This window comes from Panthera tigris, chromosome B4, assembly GCF_018350195.1.
Source record: "Panthera tigris isolate Pti1 chromosome B4, P.tigris_Pti1_mat1.1, whole genome shotgun sequence".
Lineage (NCBI taxonomy): Eukaryota > Metazoa > Chordata > Mammalia > Carnivora > Felidae > Panthera > Panthera tigris.
This window is the reverse complement of record NC_056666.1, coordinates 135,462,588-135,482,279: the sequence shown is the minus strand read 5'-3', so window position 1 is coordinate 135,482,279 and position 19,692 is coordinate 135,462,588. Positions and strand designations below refer to the sequence as shown.

At 55.5% G+C, this 19,692-nt stretch overlaps 1 protein-coding gene and 1 long non-coding RNA gene across 6 annotated transcripts; one reads left to right on the top strand and one right to left on the bottom strand.

Moving 5' to 3' along the window:
• Window positions 1–9: 9 nt before the first annotated feature.
• Window positions 10–17,271, top strand: LOC122240493. 2 transcript variants are annotated; one of them, XR_006220296.1, is made up of 3 exons: window positions 10–105; window positions 1,217–1,405; window positions 16,867–17,271. It is a non-coding gene; the product is annotated as an uncharacterized LOC122240493 (long non-coding RNA). The 2 variants fall into 2 exon arrangements; XR_006220297.1 differs by lacking the exon at window positions 16,867–17,271 and adding an exon at window positions 4,303–4,378.
• On the bottom strand, window positions 2,635–19,299 carry PNPLA3 (patatin like phospholipase domain containing 3). 4 transcript variants are annotated; one of them, XM_042993488.1, is made up of 10 exons: window positions 19,104–19,299; window positions 16,293–16,525; window positions 14,636–14,701; window positions 11,675–11,884; window positions 10,736–10,796; window positions 8,173–8,388; window positions 6,403–6,535; window positions 5,355–5,460; window positions 4,939–4,945; window positions 2,635–4,082 (listed from the first exon to the last, which is right to left on the bottom strand). In XM_042993488.1, exons 1-10 carry the CDS (start codon window positions 19,288–19,290, stop codon window positions 4,066–4,068), a joined length of 1,236 nt encoding a protein of 411 aa, XP_042849422.1. In that variant the 5' UTR covers window positions 19,291–19,299; the 3' UTR covers window positions 2,635–4,065. The 4 variants fall into 4 exon arrangements, with proteins under 4 accessions (XP_042849422.1, XP_042849423.1, XP_042849421.1 ...); XM_042993489.1 differs by lacking the exon at window positions 4,939–4,945; XM_042993487.1 differs by lacking the exon at window positions 4,939–4,945 and having other exon boundaries at window positions 2,635–3,926.
• Window positions 19,300–19,692: the final 393 nt, after the last annotated feature.

Below are 19,692 nucleotides of genomic sequence, written 5' to 3'. Positions count from 1 at the left end.
CTCCAAAGACGCCCGCGTAGCTGCTGGCGCGTGGGGCGCGGGTCGGAGTGAGGATCCCAGGCAGCGGGAGTCCGGAGTCGCCCCCGGGAAAGAGCAAACCCGCCGGTGGGTGCGCCGGGGCTTCAGCCAGGGTCCTCCCTTAGTCCTCCTGGCGCCCCGGCCCGGCGGATGCTGTGCGGGCCCCACGCTCCCGCGAGCCGCCTAGGCTCGCCTCCCTTGGCCTCGGGGGTAGCACAGATCCGGGTCGGCGCCTGCCCCCCTCCGGCCGGCCGCCCGGGTCCTAACAGTCGCGGAAGCCCCCGAGGGCTGTCCCCCTTTGGTAAAGGGAAGGGGAGGGTCATACCACGTCTCGGGATAGGAATCAGGGAGCGTGACAACGCCCGGCACAGCACAAGGCTCTGGGTGTGCCGTGGGTGCACGACCATCGTCCATTCAACCGAGCCCATAAGTGCTAGCGGGGACACCCCCCGTCCCCCCGGCACGGGCCAGGGGCGGAGAACCGGATGGCCACGGGGCTTCACCTCGCCCCTCGGTGGAGGAAGCAGCCCCCTCCCCTCCGTCAAAACCATGTCGTAAATAGTAGCCAAATGTAGTGATGAAAGCAGGAAGAAACAGCTGAGTGATGGGATGGGGGAAGAGGGACCATATTATGTGTCCTCTCCCTTCTGATAACAGTATCATTTCAACTCCTTTTCTTCTCCCCCCCCCCCGCCCCCTCCCAGAGTTCCTGACACTCTCTCCCATTTAAATAGCACCCCAAGTCCCCAGGGGCCCTGGAGACCACATTCCCCTTCTTGCCTGGGAAGAAACCCAAGCCAGCGCTGCCAGGGCCAAGTCCTAACCTCCCAGCACCCCTTGCAGGTTGACCTACCCATCTCCCCCTCCACCCACCCACCCCGCTCCTGGGGTTCAGGAAACCTGTCCCTGACCGCCAAAGTGAGTCTATTGGTATCTCCTGAAGCCCAGCTCGGACTCAAGAGGCCATTGGTGGATCTAGGAGCAGACTTTAAGCACAAGCCACACAAGCTGGACACTTGCTCAGAATTCCTTCTGCCAGTTCCTGTTTCCTCATCTGGAAAACGGGGATGATAGCAGTTCCTAAGGCATGGCGGTATACTGAGGCCTTGATGAGCTAAAGCGTGGGGCCTGGCTCACTGCAGACACTGGATAAACTACATCTTCCTGCATTTTCTCCTCCATTATTGTCTTCTCAAAGGTAATCCATGAGGTTGACCTGCAGACGGCAATGAGTCCTGAGCCAAATATTCAAGAGCCTATTGTGTACAAGGCACTGGTGACAGAGTGACAGAAGCCACATCAGGAACACAGACAGCTTTATCCTCAAACACTGTGTCTGACAGTCAGAATGCACATTAACATATTGAAGGCTCTGAGAAGTCCTGCAGTAAGTACCTCTATCTCACTTTCTTGAAGCCGGGGTTTCCTGAACTGATTGGGTCATAGAGACTTTGGGTTCTGGTTTTTGAGGCTCTTCGGCCCTCGGTGACAGTGTTCATCAGGCAAAAGGTAGAGTAGCATTTCCCCGCCCCTATCCATGTGACTTGCTTTGGTCAACAGGTTGAAGGCCAAAGGGATAGTTCTCACTTCTGGATGACAACGTTTGAGCACCATATTCCTTTCCCACTGTCGCTGCCATCAGTGACCCTCCAGATGGGGGGACAGTTTCGGGCTAGGCCAGCCAAGTCTGATGGGTATGCAGTATAAGAAGTCAACCTTCTGGGGGAATCTTTGTTAAAGGCCACCTGACCCAGACTAACCTAACTGATCACATCCCTTGGTGATACCCGCAAGGACACCAGCTTTTGAGAAACTTGGTTCACGAAGGATAGATCTGGCCCCGTGAGTAGTCGAAATGCAGTTTAGTGACTACACTGGCTCCCTTAATAAAATGAAACCTCAAGTCTCAGAGGTCATGAGGAAGGGACACTGGGTCTCCCCACAGATGCCCATAGAGGTCACTCACTTCTTAGCTTGGAACACGACTGTTAGGATCCGGGCAGGCAGCCAGAGGGGAGCAGGCTCCGACCTGGATCCAGGCTACTCCCGAGGTCAGGAGAGGTGAGCCTTGGCGCTTCGCGGGAGCGTGTGGCCCCACACGGCACCCGCCGGGCATGGGCTCCAGTGAGTAGGCTCAGGACAAGAGGCTGGGTTCCATAGTCCGGCAAGATTGGGACCAGCTGGAGGGGGCGGGGGAGAAGGGGTTCAAGGAGTCTCTGGTGCCCAGCTCAGGTGACTTGGAATCTGACAGGCACAGGGCAGCTGTGCACTGGAGGGTTATACTGGTGAGTAGCCGAGGAATGGCCAGTGGAGGTGGCCAGGTGGGCTCAGAGACTGGGGGGGTTCCTCAAGGTGAGGCCCCCAGATGCAGCTGTGAACTCTCAGTTCAGCAGGCAAGGCTGAACCTTGGGGACCAGCCCAGCACTCAGGACAGTCTGGGGTCCCAGAAGGAGAGGGACTCTAGGGGAGGGTCTGGGCCAGTGTCTAGGATAGGGTCCATGTGGAGACCACCTGGCTGGCGGGGCCATAAACCTGGGGGAGGGGGGGCATTTGAAGGGGCTCAAGGGAAGAAAAACGAAAGCAGGGCTTCTGGGAAAGGACGCAGACACGACGGAAAACGTTTCAACGTCACATTTATTAGGAGATCTTTTCCAGTGGAAGTGATAAGTATTTACCATAGAAATTTGCAAAACACAAGTGCAGCAAATAAACTACGATTACAGATAACAGCGTAATGATCACGACCATCAGTGCTTCTGGTGAATGTGCTTTCAGTCTTTTCTCCATAGACCCACATGCACACCTTTTGTTGTTGTTGCTGTTGTCATGGTGAAACCAAGACTAGGTTCATGCTCTGCACCAAGTTTCATTATCTGTTCCCCAAATAAAGACTGTGGCTCCCTGGCATTCAGTAGACTACACAGTGATGATTCCTGACGGTGGAAAATTCCAGAGCACAAATGTACCATATAAGGAGCAAGGGGTTCGTTTGCTAAGGTGGTAGGAACTTCAGAATGTGTTTCCGCGCTGAGAAGAACCCTCAGCAGTGCCGGAGAGGTGAGGGCCTGTGGGGGGTGCGAGTGGGGTGGCATTTAAGGCACAGGTGGTGAGTGGAGCCTTGGCCGTTTCTAAAAGAATATTATCCTTCTTTGTCTTAGCACAGATTTTCTAAAAATGATAAAACACGTGTTCATTTTCAGGAGGTTGAACCATTTCAGAAAGTAGTAAGAAAATAAGTTGCATGTCATTCTACCAGCTGTTAACAGTTGCGGTGATCGGGAAACTTGAGAATCGGGGGCTCAGGGCAAGGTGTGAGGGTATGCTCCAAACTGCCCAGGTGGGTGTGGACCCGGCCTCTCCTACCCCCAGGCCAGCTCAGCAAGGGGGACAGTGCCTTGCTCTGGGGCTCAAGAGGCGGGGAGAACCTAGCGCTCACCAGCCCTTGCCTCACTTAGGGGGCAAAGCGCTCTCAGAACAGGAGCCTCGGTGCCCACGTCCTGGAGACACAAGGACCCAGCAAGGAGCCACAAAGCGGGGTTCTGTGCGCTGGGCGGTGGCCCCGAATGTTCACAAGGAGTCTGCCTGGGAGGTCCCAGTCTCATGGCAGCTCAAGGCTCACCCAGAGGCTGTTCCTAGAACCACATTCTCTTTTCAAGGGGATGTGTTTGCAAGGAAGTGCTCTGTCTGAACCTGCTGGTTCTTCAGCTGCAACGTGCTTACACAGCATAGGTGACGGCTGCAGCTTTGTGAGCCGATGCTGAGGATTTTGAGCCGATCAGTTTCTTTTCTGTTCCACTCGAATGCATAAATGAAAACACGTTTCACCTTGAGTCACATTACTCTGTCCTTGCTGACAAACCACACCTGGGGAGAAGGTAGGTCCCTGTCTCTTTGTCTCTGTCGAGGCTCTGGGAGTACAGAAGCAGGAAGGGGCCATTGAGGAAAAAGGGGCACGGACCACAAGCCCCTTCTGTTGTGCTGGGCTCCTGCCTGGGGGCCGGGGATGCCCGTCTGTGCACCGGATTTTTCCTAAGGCTTGCTAACACCTCACTGATTCACATAACCTATAATGCAACAGATAATAAGATTCCTGTCTATTTTATGCGAAACTCTTATCACATATTTAGGCTAGGGCAAAAAAGTGTTCCAAAACGTGAGTCAGTTACCGCCTTTTAATGGCCATGACCAGCAGCGCCCTCCCTGGAGAAGGCTGCCCCCCCACGCCCCCCCCCCCACTGACCACCTCCTCTATGGGAGATGGGATCACGTTTCTCTTCCTTGCAGCCCCCAAGACTGCACAACGGGCAGCCCAGCCCCCAGCCACAAGTCTCCCACCACCTGTCACGACACCGGCTGTGGGAGGAACCCTGCACTGGGAGGGCTACAAGACGGAGCTGGCAATGCCCCTCCCCACCGGGCTTCCCGTTGCCATTTCCCAGCCAGATGAGCTAACAGACACAAGAACTCACATATCAGACTTCCTTATGCTCCCGACCACCACACACACACCCTAAAGCAGCTTAGCCTGAGCCTGGCTTTTCGTAAACCCAGTACATCGCTTTTGGTTTCAACAATCTGTAAATTCGGCACAGAGGCAGGACCCCACGCGTCACAGACACTGGAGCATTAGACGCCAGCGTGCAAGTACCCATGCAAAGATCAGAAAGGCCTAGCATCTATGAGAGGACGTCCTAAACTTGTCTCCTCAAATGACTCAGAAACTCATCTGCCCTCGGAGGGTAGGGAAGTAGGGGTCTTGCCCAATCCCAGCCCCAAAAGGCCAGGCCGGACAGGAGGGTGGCGCTGCTGAGCGGCTTGGCCCCTACTGGACGTCCACAGGTGTGCAGGTCCGCTAGGGAGCCAGGAGGCTAGAAACGCCCTCATGTTCCCCGGGGAAGGCCGCTGGCTGCTTGCCAGTACCTGGGGTCTGAAACACATGAAGGACGCTAACTCAGGTCTTCAGTCTCGGCAAGGATGGAGGGACACCACCAGCCAAAGCTGAGCGCCCCACCGTGCAAGCTCTGGGCGCCTCCGGGTGGTGGTGTCCAAAGCCACGGCGTCCCCGTGATGTCACCATCCTGGGATTCTAAGCCTGTGGCCCTCCCAGCCACCTGGACACTTCCCACTGGACGCCCACGGGCACAACAGAGCCCATCAGTTTCCTCACGCAGACCAGCTCACCCACCAGCCTGCACTGCGTGCCATCCCCGGGCCTCCTCCTTCTGACCGGCAAGTCAGAGGTCCGACGAGAATCTACGTGACTAGGCACACACACCCCCGCTTCCAGATGAAAGGGGTGCCTGCCAGACCCACACACCCACAACCAAATCATCTACCTGGCGCGTGGGGAAGAGATGCGTCACCACTTGAGAACACGCGTGCGAGGTGATCCACTGTAGCCACCGGATGTCCTCAGGAATATCTGGAAGCCACGTCACCAGTCTGCAGGGATAAAACCAAGACACAGACACAAAGCACACACACGTATCAGCATGAAAACGAGCCCAAACAAACACAAAACAAAAACCGAAGGCGGGTATCTTACCACCATGCCCTTTGTCCAGGTAAACCGCCAGAGGCACTCCTCTAATTCTAATCTGATCAATCCCAGAAGGTGGATTAGGGACGGTCAACCAAAGACAAACCGATGTAAAAGCTCTAGAGCAAAGTTAGGTCACTCTGGGCTTGCTTTCTGGGCTCCAGAAAGCTCCAGGGGTACACGTGGAAATAAAAGAAAAAGGTCCTGGTTTGCCAGGCTTCCCCCTTGGGGCAAGGTGCCCGCTGTAGCTTATGCAGAGGATCTCGTGGCCAAGGTAGCCCAGGGTTGTGTTCGAGCCCAGCAGACTCCCCCGGCCCCTGACGCCCAGGTCACCAAAAGGACCCGTGTGGTGGGCTTTGTAAACGCCTGATCAGACCCCACCCCAGGGCAGAGGCGTCGGGGAGCAGACGGCTAATTCAGTAGAGCGGGGAAGGGATCTGGACAGGTTCACCAAGGACAAGAGGACTGAGCTGGATTCTGAAGGGTGGTCTGGCCTCTAAAAGGTGGACGGAAGGCCATGCCGACCAACCCCCTTAAAAAGACCGTAAACGCCAACGGGAATCTGAAGAAAGCAGACGTGAAACAAATACCCTGAATTCAAGAGTCTGCCTCATGCCCTCCCGACACACCATGAATAAAATCCCCAAATGAAAAGCACAGACCTACAAGAGGGAGCAAACGAGAAAAGCATCGAGAAAAGAGGGGGGCTCTTCATCGAGAAAAGCGAGGCACCTTTCGGGGTGCTCCTCACAGACAGGGAGCTCCATCCCGCTCTACCAGGAGCCAGGCCACGGGTGAAGACGCGCACGTGGGAGGAAGGCACGAAGCCACACAAAAATGCTCACCTCTGGACCAGAGCAATGGCAGATTCCACGGGCAACGTACAAGGCAGCATCGCAAAGGACAAGATCTTAACTGGCAAGGAGTTGCAAATCTTGCTCATGTATCTCTGCTGGCTTTTAATTGCTTCACTCAGAGCTGAAAAATACAATTTGGAGGCGTGCCTCCCACCAGCGTGAACACCAAACCACCTGTCCAGGTAGTGCTTGGAATTTCTGTGAAATACACAAATCCTGGCGTACAAAGAATCAGACGCATTCACAAATGAGATCCAACGAGGAGTAAGCCCAGAAGAGCCCTTCGATAGCCCACAGGATAAAGGGTTCCCAACGAACAACTCTCTTTTAAATGAGAACCATTTTCAGGGGCGCCTGGGTGGCTCAGTCGGTTGAGCGTCCGACTTTGGTTCAGGTCATGATCTCACGGCTCATGAGTTCGAGCCCCACGTCGGGCTCTGTGCTGGCAGCTCAGAGCCCGGAGCCTGCTTCGGATTCTGTGTCTCCCCCTCTCTCTGCCCCTCCCCTGCTCATACTTTGTCTGTCTGTCTCTCGCTCTCTCTCTCTCTCGAAAATAAATAAGCATTAAAAACATTTTTAACAATAGCTAGTTTTGGTGGGATACACAAAGTTCCCAAATACCCCATCGACTTTATGAACTTTTCTTTGGACCTACAGCCGCGCTCTGCTTCCTTCTGCCTGGAACCCCCTGGCCTGCTACCCCTCCCCTCCTTTTGTTTTTGTTTGTTTGAATTTGTTTATTTATTTTGAGAGACACAGAAACAGTACGGGTGGGGGAGGGGGAGAGAGACGGAGAGAGACGGAGAGAGAGAGAATCCCAAGCAGGCTCCGTGCTGCCGGCACAGATCCCAGAACTCCTGAAACCACAAGATAATAACCCGAGCTAAAAGCAAGAGTCAGACACTTAACCTACTAAGCCACCTGCTGTCACCCTTTTGTAATGACCTCACGACACCTCAGATCACATTAACCCAGGCAGCTGCTGGCTTGCACGGTTATCACAGTAGGGGTGTTGGTGCCTTGGGGCAAGGGATGATGTCCCCTCTGTCTTTGAATTTCCCCAAGTGCCTGATCTGAAGCTGGCTTGTGCACTCCTGTCCACCTAATAGTTGATGATGTGATAAAAATAGATCACCACTTGGGGCGCCTGGGTGGCTCAGTCGGTTGGGCGTCCGACTTCAGCTCAGGTCACGATCTCACAGTCTGTGAGCTCGAGCCCCGCGTCGGGGTCTGTGCTGACAGCTCGGAGCCTGGAGCCTGCTTTGGGTTCTGTGTCTCCCTCTCTCCCTGCCCTTCCCCCCCCTCATGCTCTGTCTCTGTCTCAAAAATAAAGAAAAACATTACAAAACCTTAAAAACAAAATATCACCACCCAACGGAGATTCAACATTGTGGGGAGGCAGGGAAACACCGGGGCGGGGGATCCTCAAAAAAGAAGGCTTTGAGACGGGTGGGCAGGCAAAGAGCGGTTCTGAAACAACAGACCCACTCCCATGGCCCCCGGAAATCCAGTGTGCCTGGTACTCAAAACAGCTGGAGTCAGCTTCCCTCTGGCCATGACCCCACGGGAAGAGAGACTGAGCAAGGTGCCCGAGGTGGGTGATGGGCCTGCACCAGGAGCGGGGCCCCCACACCCCGCCCTCTCCATCTCCTGCAGGGCCGGGTCACCTTCCTCCACAACACACAGAAAAGAAGCCCGTTGGGTCGCTGTCACGGGAAACGACACCGCCTGCCATCCCGCCACCCGAGCTGCCGGTACCTGTGGTGAGCCTGGGTGGCAGGGTCTCCAGGATGCTCTCGTCCCAGGGCAGGATGCTGACACGCAGGTGGTCCAGCAGCTCGTCTCCCTCCATCTTCGTCCCCCAGGCAGCCGCCCTCGGGGGAGACCCCGGCCTCGTGTGTTCCGAGGGGGGCACGAGGAAGCCCCACTCTTCTGGAGATAAACTCAGGCCCTGCCGAGGCCCGCTGCAGATGCCTACCAAGGGTGTGGGAAACCAGGCACCGGGTGAACTTGGGCGGCCGGGGTCACTGCTCACACACCCACCCACAGAACGACGTGCGGGCAAAGCCACGGGCCGTAGGCCTGTTGCCAGCCAAGTACGAGGCGAGGCGGGGATCCACGAGGACAGGCGTTCCCTGCCAGGGAGAAAGAAGGGTGGGGCTTTGAAGCCAGAGAGATGTGAGTTTGGCTGGCTCTGGCTTGATCACCCACTAGCTGTGTGGGCTCCACAGCCACACGAGGGGGCATGAAGGTAAAACGGGAATTCTAATTAACGGGTAACAACTGAACCACCGGCTAAGCCTGTGTTGTGGGCCCTGAGTTAGGAACTTCATAATAATCTGTTCCCAGAGGACAACCCCTACCCGGGCCAGCCTGGCTGAGGGCCCCACTTAGATCTTTAGACTCAAACCCAGCACAGAAGCTGCAAATGCCAGGCTTTGGAATTACCAAGACTCCAACCTGGGCATTCTTAATCCAAACTCCCTTTGCTACAGATGGAGAAACAGAGGCCCTGGGAGGGAGGTGGTTTGTCCAAAGTCACCGAGTTAGGAAAGTCACCGAATCACCTGAGTGCGACCCTAAGGGGTCTGCTGCTGTCACCGATTCCCAGGTTCCCTCCAACTTCCGTCCCCAGCCCAGACGGCTCTCCGGCACTTTGGGGCCCTGACATCAACTGCCTCCAGCACAAGTGGCCAAAAATGTCCCTGGGGCACTGCACACCCACCCGGCCCGCCAGGAGCAGGCCACCCTTCCCAAAGAACACGTTCCCTCCCCTTCCTGAGAGCCCTGAACCGGGGGACAGAGCATCCCCTGCCCAGGCTGCTAAAGCCAGAACCCGGGACTTCGTTCCAGATTCTTCCCCTTCCTGAATCTCTAACTGGTCACCTTTGAGCCCTGTCCTCTCGGGCCTCGCCAGTCCCCCAGAGACCAGCATCTTGCCCTCTCCACCTGCAGCCAAAGCCCTCTGCTGACCTCCCTCACTCCTGCTTCAGCAGCCCTCAGTGGCTCCCCACGGCTGCAGGCGTCAAGAGTCAGCCAGGCCCAGCCCTGCCCCTCCCCCCTCTCTGCCCACCTCTCAGCGTCCCCCACCCCTTGCCACTCCAGCTACGTGCGCCTTCTTCCCATCCTCCAACCAACCACGCTCTCTGTGGTCTGCAAGCCTCCTGTTCGTGTCCCCCGTGCGTAGGACGCTCCCATCCATCCCCGAGTTGCAACATGATTGACATCCTCCTGAAGCCATGCCTTCCCCCAGGCCATGCAGATCCCTCCTGCGTGATCCTACGGCATCCTGTATCTTCCTATCAGGGCACTCGGCACACGTCATCCTTCCGTTTACTTATCTGCCCGCCTGACCACCAGACTAAACTCTAGGAGGGCAGGGGCCACATCTGCCTATTCACTGTGGCATCCCGGCACAGAGCCAATAGCTTGGCACCTAGAAGGTATACAGTCAACGCTTTCTGAGTGGACAGATACGTGTATGTCCTTTTAACCATGACTTCTCCTTGGTCTTGGCCAAAGACTAATTCCGAGAAGCCATACAGAAAACGTACGTACTTCTATTATTTTTATTTTTTTAAAGAGGGCGCAAGCGGGGCAAAGGCAGAGAGAGAGGGAGACAGAGGAACTGAGGACCCGAAGGCGGCCTCTGCACTGCCAGTGGTGAGCCTGACGCTGGGCTCAAACTCGCCAACTGTGAGATCACGGCCTGAGCCGAAGTCGGACGCTCAACTGACTGAGCCACCCAGGCGCCCCAGGAACCAACGTTTAGTATTCAAGAAAAATAGCTCCAAATACATCTAATATTGCGAGAGCCCAACTCCCACAGCCCAGACCAGCCAGATGACCCAAAGGCAGGAACCCGTCCCAGAAAGGACGTCAGCTGACCTTGAGGGTGTGACCCACACCTGGCTGGAGACAACTTGGGGCTCAGGGCCGGAAACCTTGCTTAACTTCCTCTCTTGTTTACCAAAACGTTCAAAATAGTTCAAGCAGAAAAGAAAAACGAACAGAACGGCTTTTGCTGTTCAGACAGGTGGCACGAAGGAAGGAGAGAGCCCCGGAACTGGGACACCCAGTGTCCCCGCCCCAGCCCTGCCGCTCAGTGAGTGCAGTGTGGCCCCTGGCTCACATCCATCTCCCCGTTTGTAAAATGGGACAGAGATTTCCTCTCTCAGAGCGCTAACATGCGGGGTAAGCAAGTTGCGAAGTGAAGACGCTCAGCCCTGAGTTTCTACCTAACTTCAACCTCCAGCTGCTGACTGCTAACGAAAAGCTTGTTAAGAAGGACACGTCTGCCCCCCACCTCGCCCATACGTACCATTCTCTTCCAAGAATCTGGTGGCGTCTAAATACCCGCGAAGGCATATCTCTCCAAGCACCTGGCAACACATCAAGTAAGGTCACTGCAGTGGAGGGGGCCGTTCCAAAGGCTCCCGAGACAAACAGAAGAACCCTCCCCACTCCGAGCTGCTCAGTGGCCCAGCACAGCCCCAGAGACGCTGGACAAAGGGCTCTGTGCTCTGAAAAAGCAAAGGTTCCACTTTCATGCAAGGCTGGGCTCAGAGGACATCCCCTCCGTGGAGCCTTTGCCGGTGGCCCGGCATGACGGGGGCTGGTTTCTCCGGGCCCCCTCCGTCCCAAGACCAGCCTCCACCCTAACAAATACCGGGGCGCGTTCCAGCTGTCACTGGGACAGTTAACGGCAGCCGTCTCTACTCCTCTGAATACAAACCACACACGCAAACCAACGTACAGCCTCCCCTTTTCGCCTGGAGCTCACACTGTCCACACAACAGCCTACACACAGCCTTCCTTCTCCCCAGAGAACCTTTCGTGTCCAGGGTTTACACGTTTTACGTTTTGGTTTTCTGTTTTCGTTTTTCGTTTGTTTGTTTGTTTTAATATCAGGGAGAAGAAACCTCCTACAACAATCGAGAAACATTAAACCACCAAATGTGGTGTGGTTCTTGACCACACTTGCAAGTAAGAATCAGAGCCCCTTGGAGGTGGGATCTGAGCTACAGGGCTGTTTAAATCTTCCCAGGTGATTCCAGGGGTCAGAGTGGGGCAGCACTGAGCTCCCAGGACGGACACTCTTCCCTGAGTTCCTTTTCACTGGGGGGAGGGGGGGCTGGGAGGGGAGGGGAGGGAGGGGAGGGATCTGATTCCGTTTGTGGAAAGAGCCATTGTTAGCTATCCTGGCAAATGGGGAAGCAGAGAAGAGCTGCACCCCCAAAACACACAGCCCCCAACTCACCTTGAGATCTGGAGGAAGTAACGCTCGTATTAGAAGGTAGACATTCTCTGGGCAGAGGCGCAAACTGAGCTTGGTTAATTCCACGTGAAGAAAGTTTGTGGACTTGACTTTAGGGCAGATATCATACTCCCCAAAGAAGGGGGACACGGTGATGGTCGTTTTGGAATCAAAGAAGGGGATGTTGTTAGTTATTCCTCCATCCACGTATCGCTTTTATGGGGAAGAGAAAAGGACATAGCGTCAGAAACTCCGGGCTGGTGTTTTATGTGTATTTCAGATTATGGGGAGAGGCCTCTCAGAGCCTCAGGCTGGTATGGTGAGAAGACAACGTTCTGGAAACTTTCTGTCAACAAATCCTCATCGAACATTTCTATGCCAGACCAGGCTCTAGGCTGGCACTCAGGATTGCTGTATCCTGTTGTGCACCGCACAAAAAGTGCCTGGCAACGAGGCGGACAGAGGCTGGAGCCCAGCCCACATTGTGCTGGCCAAGTCTAAAGCCCAGGAGGCCACCTCTAGGTGTGCCCATATAATTTGCATGAAAGGGATCTGTTTGGGCAGGAGCTCTGTGTGTGCTGGAGACAGAGTATGATGTAGACCCTGCCATGAAAGTGACAGAGGTCATGGGTTAGATTCCAGACCCCTCTTGCTGCTTGGAAAATCAGGACAAGCACCTTGAGGAGCTTTGGAGACCTAAATGGCCATGAACCTGGGATCAAGGCAGCCAGAAAAACATTCTTTGTACCCACGGCCTAGTGGCATCTGGGATCAGCTACTGTGGGCATCAATTTCCCTACATCCATATCCTCCCACAACTTTAGGCTGGCGCAGGCAGGTTTTGGTACAATTTGGACAAAGTCTGCACCCATCAAAGTGAAGTCTAGAATGATTCCCAAATCCAAGGCCATCACAGCTCAGCTGTCTGTGCCCGTAGGGGAAGGCCTTCAAATATCACAGCCGGAAGACTTCCCAGCCAATCCTTCCCGAGGCCTAAACAAGTACAGAGAACGGCCCATGCTCAGCCACATCTTAGGCATGAAGAGATGCTCGCCTTAGGGGCACCCGTGGCGCTCAGTCAGTTGAGCGCAGACTTCGGCTCAGGTCACGATCTCATGGTTTGTGAGTTCAAGCCCTGCCTCAGGCCCTGTGCTGACGGCTCGGGGCCTGGAGCCTGCTTCAGATTCTGTGTCTCCCTCTCTCTCTGCCCCTCCCCCACTTGCACTCTGTCTCTCTCTCAAAAATAAATACACATTAAAAAAACTAACATATTGGGGCGCCTGGGTGGCTCGGTCGGTTAAGCGTCCGACTTTGGCTCAGGTCACGATCTCACGGTCCGTGAGTTTGAGCCCCGCGTCGGGCTCTGTGCTGACAGCTCAGAGCCTGGAGCCTGTTTCGGATTCTGTGTCTCCCTCTCTCTCTCTGCCCCTCCCCCACTTGTGCTCTGCCTCTCTCAAAAATAAATAAACATTAAAAAAATAGTTTAAAAAAAAACTAACATATATACATACACACACACACACACACACACACACACACACACACACACACGACGTGGCCCAGAAGGCAGCTGCCAGGGGCCCAGGATCTAGTCCAGAGCCTGCAGAACAGACAGCTCGGCCTGTGTTTCCCCATCCCAAGTAGGGCTCAGCAATGGACCAAAACACATACTTGTGGAATGGAACCAAATCCAAAGCCCTGTTGGCAGCTTCTGCCCAAAGCCATGGGCCTCAAAGGGCAGAATCGGACCCACGGTGGGCTAAAACCCTCAAGCCCTAAGAATAAAGCACTACCTTAAGCAAGTAACAGACCCTTACGCATCTTATACTTTAACCGGGGCACTGGGGACCTATCCTTGGTGCTCTGGCAAAGATTAAGTGAATCAGCTTACCTTCCGGGTAGGCAGATAATTAATTCTACATGAAGGTGGTTTTGTTTCCCCGGGCAGCCTAGAAGGGGGCTATGGCTAGGGAACCTCTGTCTGAAAGGCCAAGAGAGCAAGACTCTGCATTTGGGGACGGGTCCCAGGCTGCCTGGAGAAAGTGCTCTGCAGGCAGGAGCTGTGCAGTTAGTTTAAAAGCAGACTCGGGGGGCGCCTGGGAGGCTCAGTCGCTTAAGCGTCTGACTTCAGTTCAGGTCATGATCTCACGGTCCGTGAGTTCGAGCCCCACGTCGGGCTCTGTGCTGACAGCTCAGAGCCTGGAACCTGCTTCGGATTCTGGGTCTCCCTCTCTCTCTGACCCTCCCCCATTCATGCTCTGGAGCATGTCTCAAAAATAAATAAACATTATTTAAATAATAAATAATAAGTAAATAAATAAATAAATAAACATGTCTCTGTCTCAAAAATAAATAAACATTAAAAAATAAATAAATAAATAAAAGCAGACTCGGGGTGCCTGGGAGGCTCAGTCGCTTAAGCGGCCGACTTCGGCTCAGGTCATGATCTCGCGGTCCGTGAGTTCGAGCCCCGCGTCGGGCTCTGTGCTGACAGCTCAGAGCCTGGAACCTGCTTCGGATTCTGTGTCTCCCTCTCTCTCTGACCCTCCCCCATTCATGCTCTGGAGCATGTCTCAAAAATAAATAAACATTATTTAAATAATAAATAATAAGTAAATAATAAATAATAAATAAATAAATAAACAAACATGTCTCTGTCTCAAAAATAAATAAACATTAAAAAATAAATAAATAAATAAATAAATAAAAGCAGACTCGGGGTGCCTGGGAGGCTCAGTTGCTTAAGCGCCTGACTTCAGTTCAGGTCATGATCTCACAGTTCGTGGGTTTGAGCCCCGCGTCGGGCTCTGTGCTGACAGCTCAGAGCCTGGAGCTCCTTTGGAATCTGTGTCTCCCCCTCTCTCTGCCCCTCCCCTTCTCATGCTCTGTCTCCCTCTCAAAAACAAATAAACATTAAAAAAAATAAAAAATAAAAAATAAAAAAAAAAAACAAAGCAGACTCACCACGCCTCTGAAGGAAGGAGGGATTAGGCCACAGTAGAAAGGGATGAAGGAGGAACAAACCAAGGCCTGAGGAGACAAAAGGAAGTGTAACTACAGGCCAGAACAGCCTGTCTTCGATTCCCCTGGGCCAGCATGAGCCTTCTTCAAATGGACAGAGAAGCAAGCCTAGAATGCTCTTTGGAGATGGGGTGCTTTCATGAACGAGCTGAATGGGTAACAAACGAACCCTCACGCTTGTGTTTCAGGCCTAAGGATAAGCTCCTAAAACACTGTGGGTATCAACTTCCTGTCCCTTTCCCCACGGGAGAGAGCCGTACGGGGCCCTCGCAGACGGGACCCAGCGTCGCTGACTGACAGGGAAGACACCAGACAGGGGCTTTGCAAATGCTGACCTTCCTTAGAATCACGTGGAAAGCATGCTGCCCACACACTCCACGGCCTACCCCAGGATTCTGACGTAGCAGGCTGGAGGCACCCGAGAACCTACCACCTGAACAGGCTTCTAGGTGCTGCTGATGCTGGGGGTCCAACCAGCACACTGAATAGCATGGAGCCATGGGGCGGGAAGCAGGACCGACCCCCTGAGAGAACCCGGCTCCTGCGAGCACGGGCCAGTGTTGGCTATCTAGACAAGGCTTCTGGTAACAAGGCTAAACAGAGGTTGATCCTGGCTGCTGAGATGCTGCTGGTTACACGTGCCAGGCTGCTGGCTCCTATGGGGCACATTAAGTGCAATGTAGTCCAAGTAACTCTTGTAAAAGGCATCAGCCAAATTAAATGGGATTTTGAGGGGCGCCTGGGTGGCTCAGTCAGTGAAGCATCCGACTTCAGCTCAGGTCATGATCTCACAGTTCAGGGGTTCGAGCCCCACGTCGGGCTCTGTGCTGACGGCTCAGAGCCTGGAACCTGCTTCGGGTTCTGTGTCTCCCTCTCTCTCTGCCCCTCCCCTGCTCACGCTTTGTCTCTGTCTCTCTCAAAAATAAATAAACATTTAAGAGAAAAATAAATAGGGGCGCCTGGGTGGCTCAGTCGGCTGAGCGACCGACTCCGGCTCAGGTCACGATCTCACGGTTCGTGAGTTCAAGCCCTGCGTCGGGCTTTGTGCTGACAACTCAGAGCCTGGAGCCTGCTTTGGATTCTGTGTCTCCCTCTCTCTCTGCCTCTAACCCACTCGCGTTCTGTCTCTGTCTCTCTCAAAACATAAATAAACATTAAAAAAAAAAAGTTAAATAAAGAAAAGAAAAATAAATAAATAAACAGGATTTTGATACAGTAAGAGATCTTCTCCGAGCTAGACCCTTAGGCCAGAGGTGAGTAATCCCACCCTCGTGGGACCTTACTCCACATGTGCTCATCGAGGAACACACATCGTGGGGATAGGGATCCTTGGAAGACGTGGTCACGAGCCAAGTCTTGAAGGGGGGCAGGTAGTATTTGAAACTGAAACTGACTGCGGGCATCCAAGGTTCACCTATGCTAGGACCAGACCACCAGAGGCACACCCAGTTAACATCACCATGGGGGCAGGAAGCCAACCAGCATCCCCCCTAATCCAGTTCCCCTGCGTCTTAAGAAACGAGGCCAGTGGCCTATGACAGCCCTCCCTGGGTTGCAGCCAATCTTACTGGACAATCCCCCGGGTAAGCAAACTGCTTACATCCACAACTTCGTCTTTGGACTGAAAATCAGACACCAGCACACTTTCCCCATCAGACACCCTGGTGAGTGAGACGCACATTCTGCCAGAGACGAGCGTGTGGACGTTGGCTGGCAGGTGTCTGTGGAGATGTTCTCGAATGTAGCTAGTCACACGGAAGGACGGATGGAAGATGCCAATGTTCCGTCTCCTGGCAGCATAGACGAGGCCCATGAGCACATGCACGATCTTGTCTGGGGGGCGGCAAGACACAAACATACAAGGGATGGTGCCCCGTGGAGATGGCAGTGACCAGAAACCAGGCGGCAAGGAAGCTGCCAACCGTTTTCCAGTCCTGCACGAATATGGCAGCCACATGCGGCTATGGAGCCCTTCCGACGCGGCTCAGTCCAATCCGAGATGTATAAACGACGCACCGGAATTCAAAGGCTTCATACAAAAACAACAAAAATCTAATAAAAGATGTCATTAATAATGTTTTTATATCGGTTAGCTGCAAAAGTGAAAATGATAGGCTGGCTGTATTGGGATGAATGACATTTTAATTTCAATTGTATCTTTCGCTTGTTTTCAGCTCGGCGGCTGGGAAAATGTGAAACAGCCCACGCAGCTGCACTGTCTTTCTATTGGACACTGCGGGCCCAGGTTCCCGCCACGGGAACAGGCCCCCAGAGGCCCAGGGGAGCTCGCTCTCACCTACACGCCCCCAAAGCCCGAAGCGGGAACTCCTCAGGAAGGGAGCGTCAGCACAAAGGACCTACCTAACACTGCAGGAAGCAGAGAATGAGTGCAGGCTGGGGCCCCAGTGCGAAGCCTGCCTCCAGCTCCTACTAGCCGAGCGACCTCAGAAAGTCGCTTCACTGCCTCTCTCCGTCTCAGATTGCGCACGTTTTCACTTTGGGGACAGAGGGGATTAGATACACTACCATCTGTAAGGTACTCAACCCAGAGAAGGCTCCTCGTAAAGGACTAGATTTAATCTTCAGGCTCTGACACCAGGATTACCGCTGTCCAGTGGGCATGGGCCACATTCGTGCTCCGTCCAGCCTCACTCAGTGGCCTGGACCGCTCTGGCCGATTTGCACGGTGCTGGCATTGCAGGACCACGAGTCCCCACCCCGACCCCTGGGTCATAAATCCTGAGATGCGGAAGGACAGACATAAGCCAGCCCGTCTTGGCCCACCTCTGACCTCAACTCAACTCTCCCGACATGCGTGGCCCCACGGAGCCCAGGTGGAAGGGGCAAAGTTGCACACAGCTGGCACATTCTGCCTGCCTCTCCTGCCGAGCACCTGGCTTAGAAGCACTCACGGGAACTCTTTCCAAGTTGCAGCCCTAGGAAACTTTCCTCAGTGGTCCCCAAGTGAGACAGGAGGTTAAAGCAGGGCTCCTGCCCAAACCTCCAGACCCCACTTTCCAAGGATCTGGTGGTCCCCAAGCCTCTCCCTGTTCTACAGGGCACAGACCAGGACTGCACCTGTCCTCTGCCAGTTAGGAACCCTCTCTATACTAGAGTCAGCACAGGCCACCTTGACACACAAAGGCCGTCTTTTATCACCCCCCGAAGCCCAGAGTGTGCAGACTGGCCATGTGGCCACACGAATCCTCCCTGAGGCCACAATTCCTGCCCTTTGCTCCCCTCCCTGTCAGTGGAGAAGCCAGCTGGGGCCTCTCTCCTAATCCCCACCTCCCAGTCAGCCCAAGGCCTGCTCACTGATCCTATCTAATTGCAGGGGATTCCTGGCCACCGGGATCAAAGTCATTCCCTGCTGGTGGAGTCTAACAGTCCCCATTCCCGGGAAAGGCAAAGAATAAACTGCTAAGGAAGTTGAGCAGGGGCCAGTGAGGTGCGCGGTCTTCCGGTCTGGGGATCTCTGGGGGCCAACAGCTCTAGCTGCCACCAGTCCCAGGTCCTGTCCCCTGGCTCAGAACCCCAGGCCACACCCTAGTTTGGCCCAGCTGGGCACAAGCTCCACATCTGTCCCTCCCACAACTACCCACATACACAGATGTTTCATTAGCACAAGATTCAAATGCACAGCACCTCATTTCCAGCGGCACTGAGCAGGGTGGGGGTGGGTGGAAGGAAGGCATGGGGGATGTCCAGGGATCTACCCCAGCCCCTAGGAACGATATCTAGCACTCCCCCAATACACACACACACACACACACACACACAAAACATGCGCCCCACCCCGCCTTGTCCCTTTAACCTCAGATCAGCAAACCTGCCCAGGAAAACTCTGGAGGGTTGTCCTCCCCCTGAAAGGCCATCCAGCCCCCAGGAGGTGGGGCGGAGGGGGGATGTCTCCAATCCCTGTAGTCGCCAGAGCGAAGAAGGCTCCCACCCCGGGTCGGAGGCCAACGCCCTGCTCCCGGGGGCAGGCCCGCCCTGCTCCGGACCCAGGGCAAATCGCCCAAAGCTTTGTGAGCTGATGGGGACCCTAGGGGCCAGCTCCACCCTCGACGCCGCATCCCCGGTCCTGCTCCCTCCTCCGCGTCGCTCCAGAGGAGCCCACTCTCAGTCCCGGGGCGAAGGGCTTCCCGCAAGCCCGGGCGCCAGGGCGGGGTTGGGGTGGGGATGCGCTCGGGGTTCCCACGCCCACGGCAGCCAACCCCAGGCGCGTCCCCCTCCCAGGCTGGCGAATGAGCCACCCGCCGGCGCCGGGCGAGAGGACACTTCGGAGGAAGCCTCTGTCCGGGCAGGGGCCCCGGGAATGCACTCCGCGGTGTCCGCGTCCAATGTCCGCTCCACCGGGCGCCCCGCGACCCGTCCCCGCGCGGAGCCGCGGCGGTGGCCCGGGACATACCTAGGGGCATCCCAGAGAGGAAAGTGACGCAGTGCAGCGCCCCGGCCGAGGAGCCGAAAAACATGCGCGCGTCGCGGAGGAGGTGCGGGGCGCGCTCGCTCAGGCAGCTTGTCACCCCGATGTGGTAGATGCCCAGGAAGCCGCAGCCCGCGAAGGACAGGCTCCAGTCGCGCCTGGGGTCGTACATAGCGGCGGCGCTCCGGGGGCCCGGCGCGGGGGCTCTCGGGTCCGCGCGCGCCGCGGGCGGCCGTCCCGCTCCGGGACCGCGGCCCGCCCTGCACCGCCGGCGCCCGCGCGCGCTCCCGGGGCGGCCTCCACGCCGCGGCTCGAGCAGTCCCTGCGTGACGTCAGCCCGGCAGCCCCGCCCCCTCGGGCCACGCAAATGAGGGGCCGCCAGAGCGCTAGGGGAGGGGGAGAGGGGGAGGGAGGGGAGGGAGGGGAGGGGGGAGGGGGCGCTCCTGGGTCTGGGCTCGGGAGGCAGGGAGGCAGGGCGGGGGCGGAGGAGAGAAGAGGACCTTGCCCCCAGGTCGGCGGAGGAGGGAACACTTTCCATCCCCAAGTGGCCTTGCACGTCCTGGAGAGAAACCTC

What these genes read in the sequence shown, in the direction of transcription:
- PNPLA3 (XM_042993486.1), bottom strand. Translation starts at nt 19,290, where the DNA reads ATGTACGACCCCAGGCGCGACTGGAGCCTGTCCTTCGCGGGCTGCGGC. An exon ending in TACTTCCTCCAGATCTCAAG is followed by an intron (nt 10,797 to 11,674) that starts GTGAGTTGGGGG and finishes ATGTGTTGCCAG; the next exon opens with GTGCTTGGAGAGATATGCCT. An exon ending in ATCTCTTCCCCACGCGCCAG is followed by an intron (nt 4,946 to 5,354) that starts GTAGATGATTTG and finishes CATGTGTTTCAG; the next exon opens with ACCCCAGGTACTGGCAAGCA.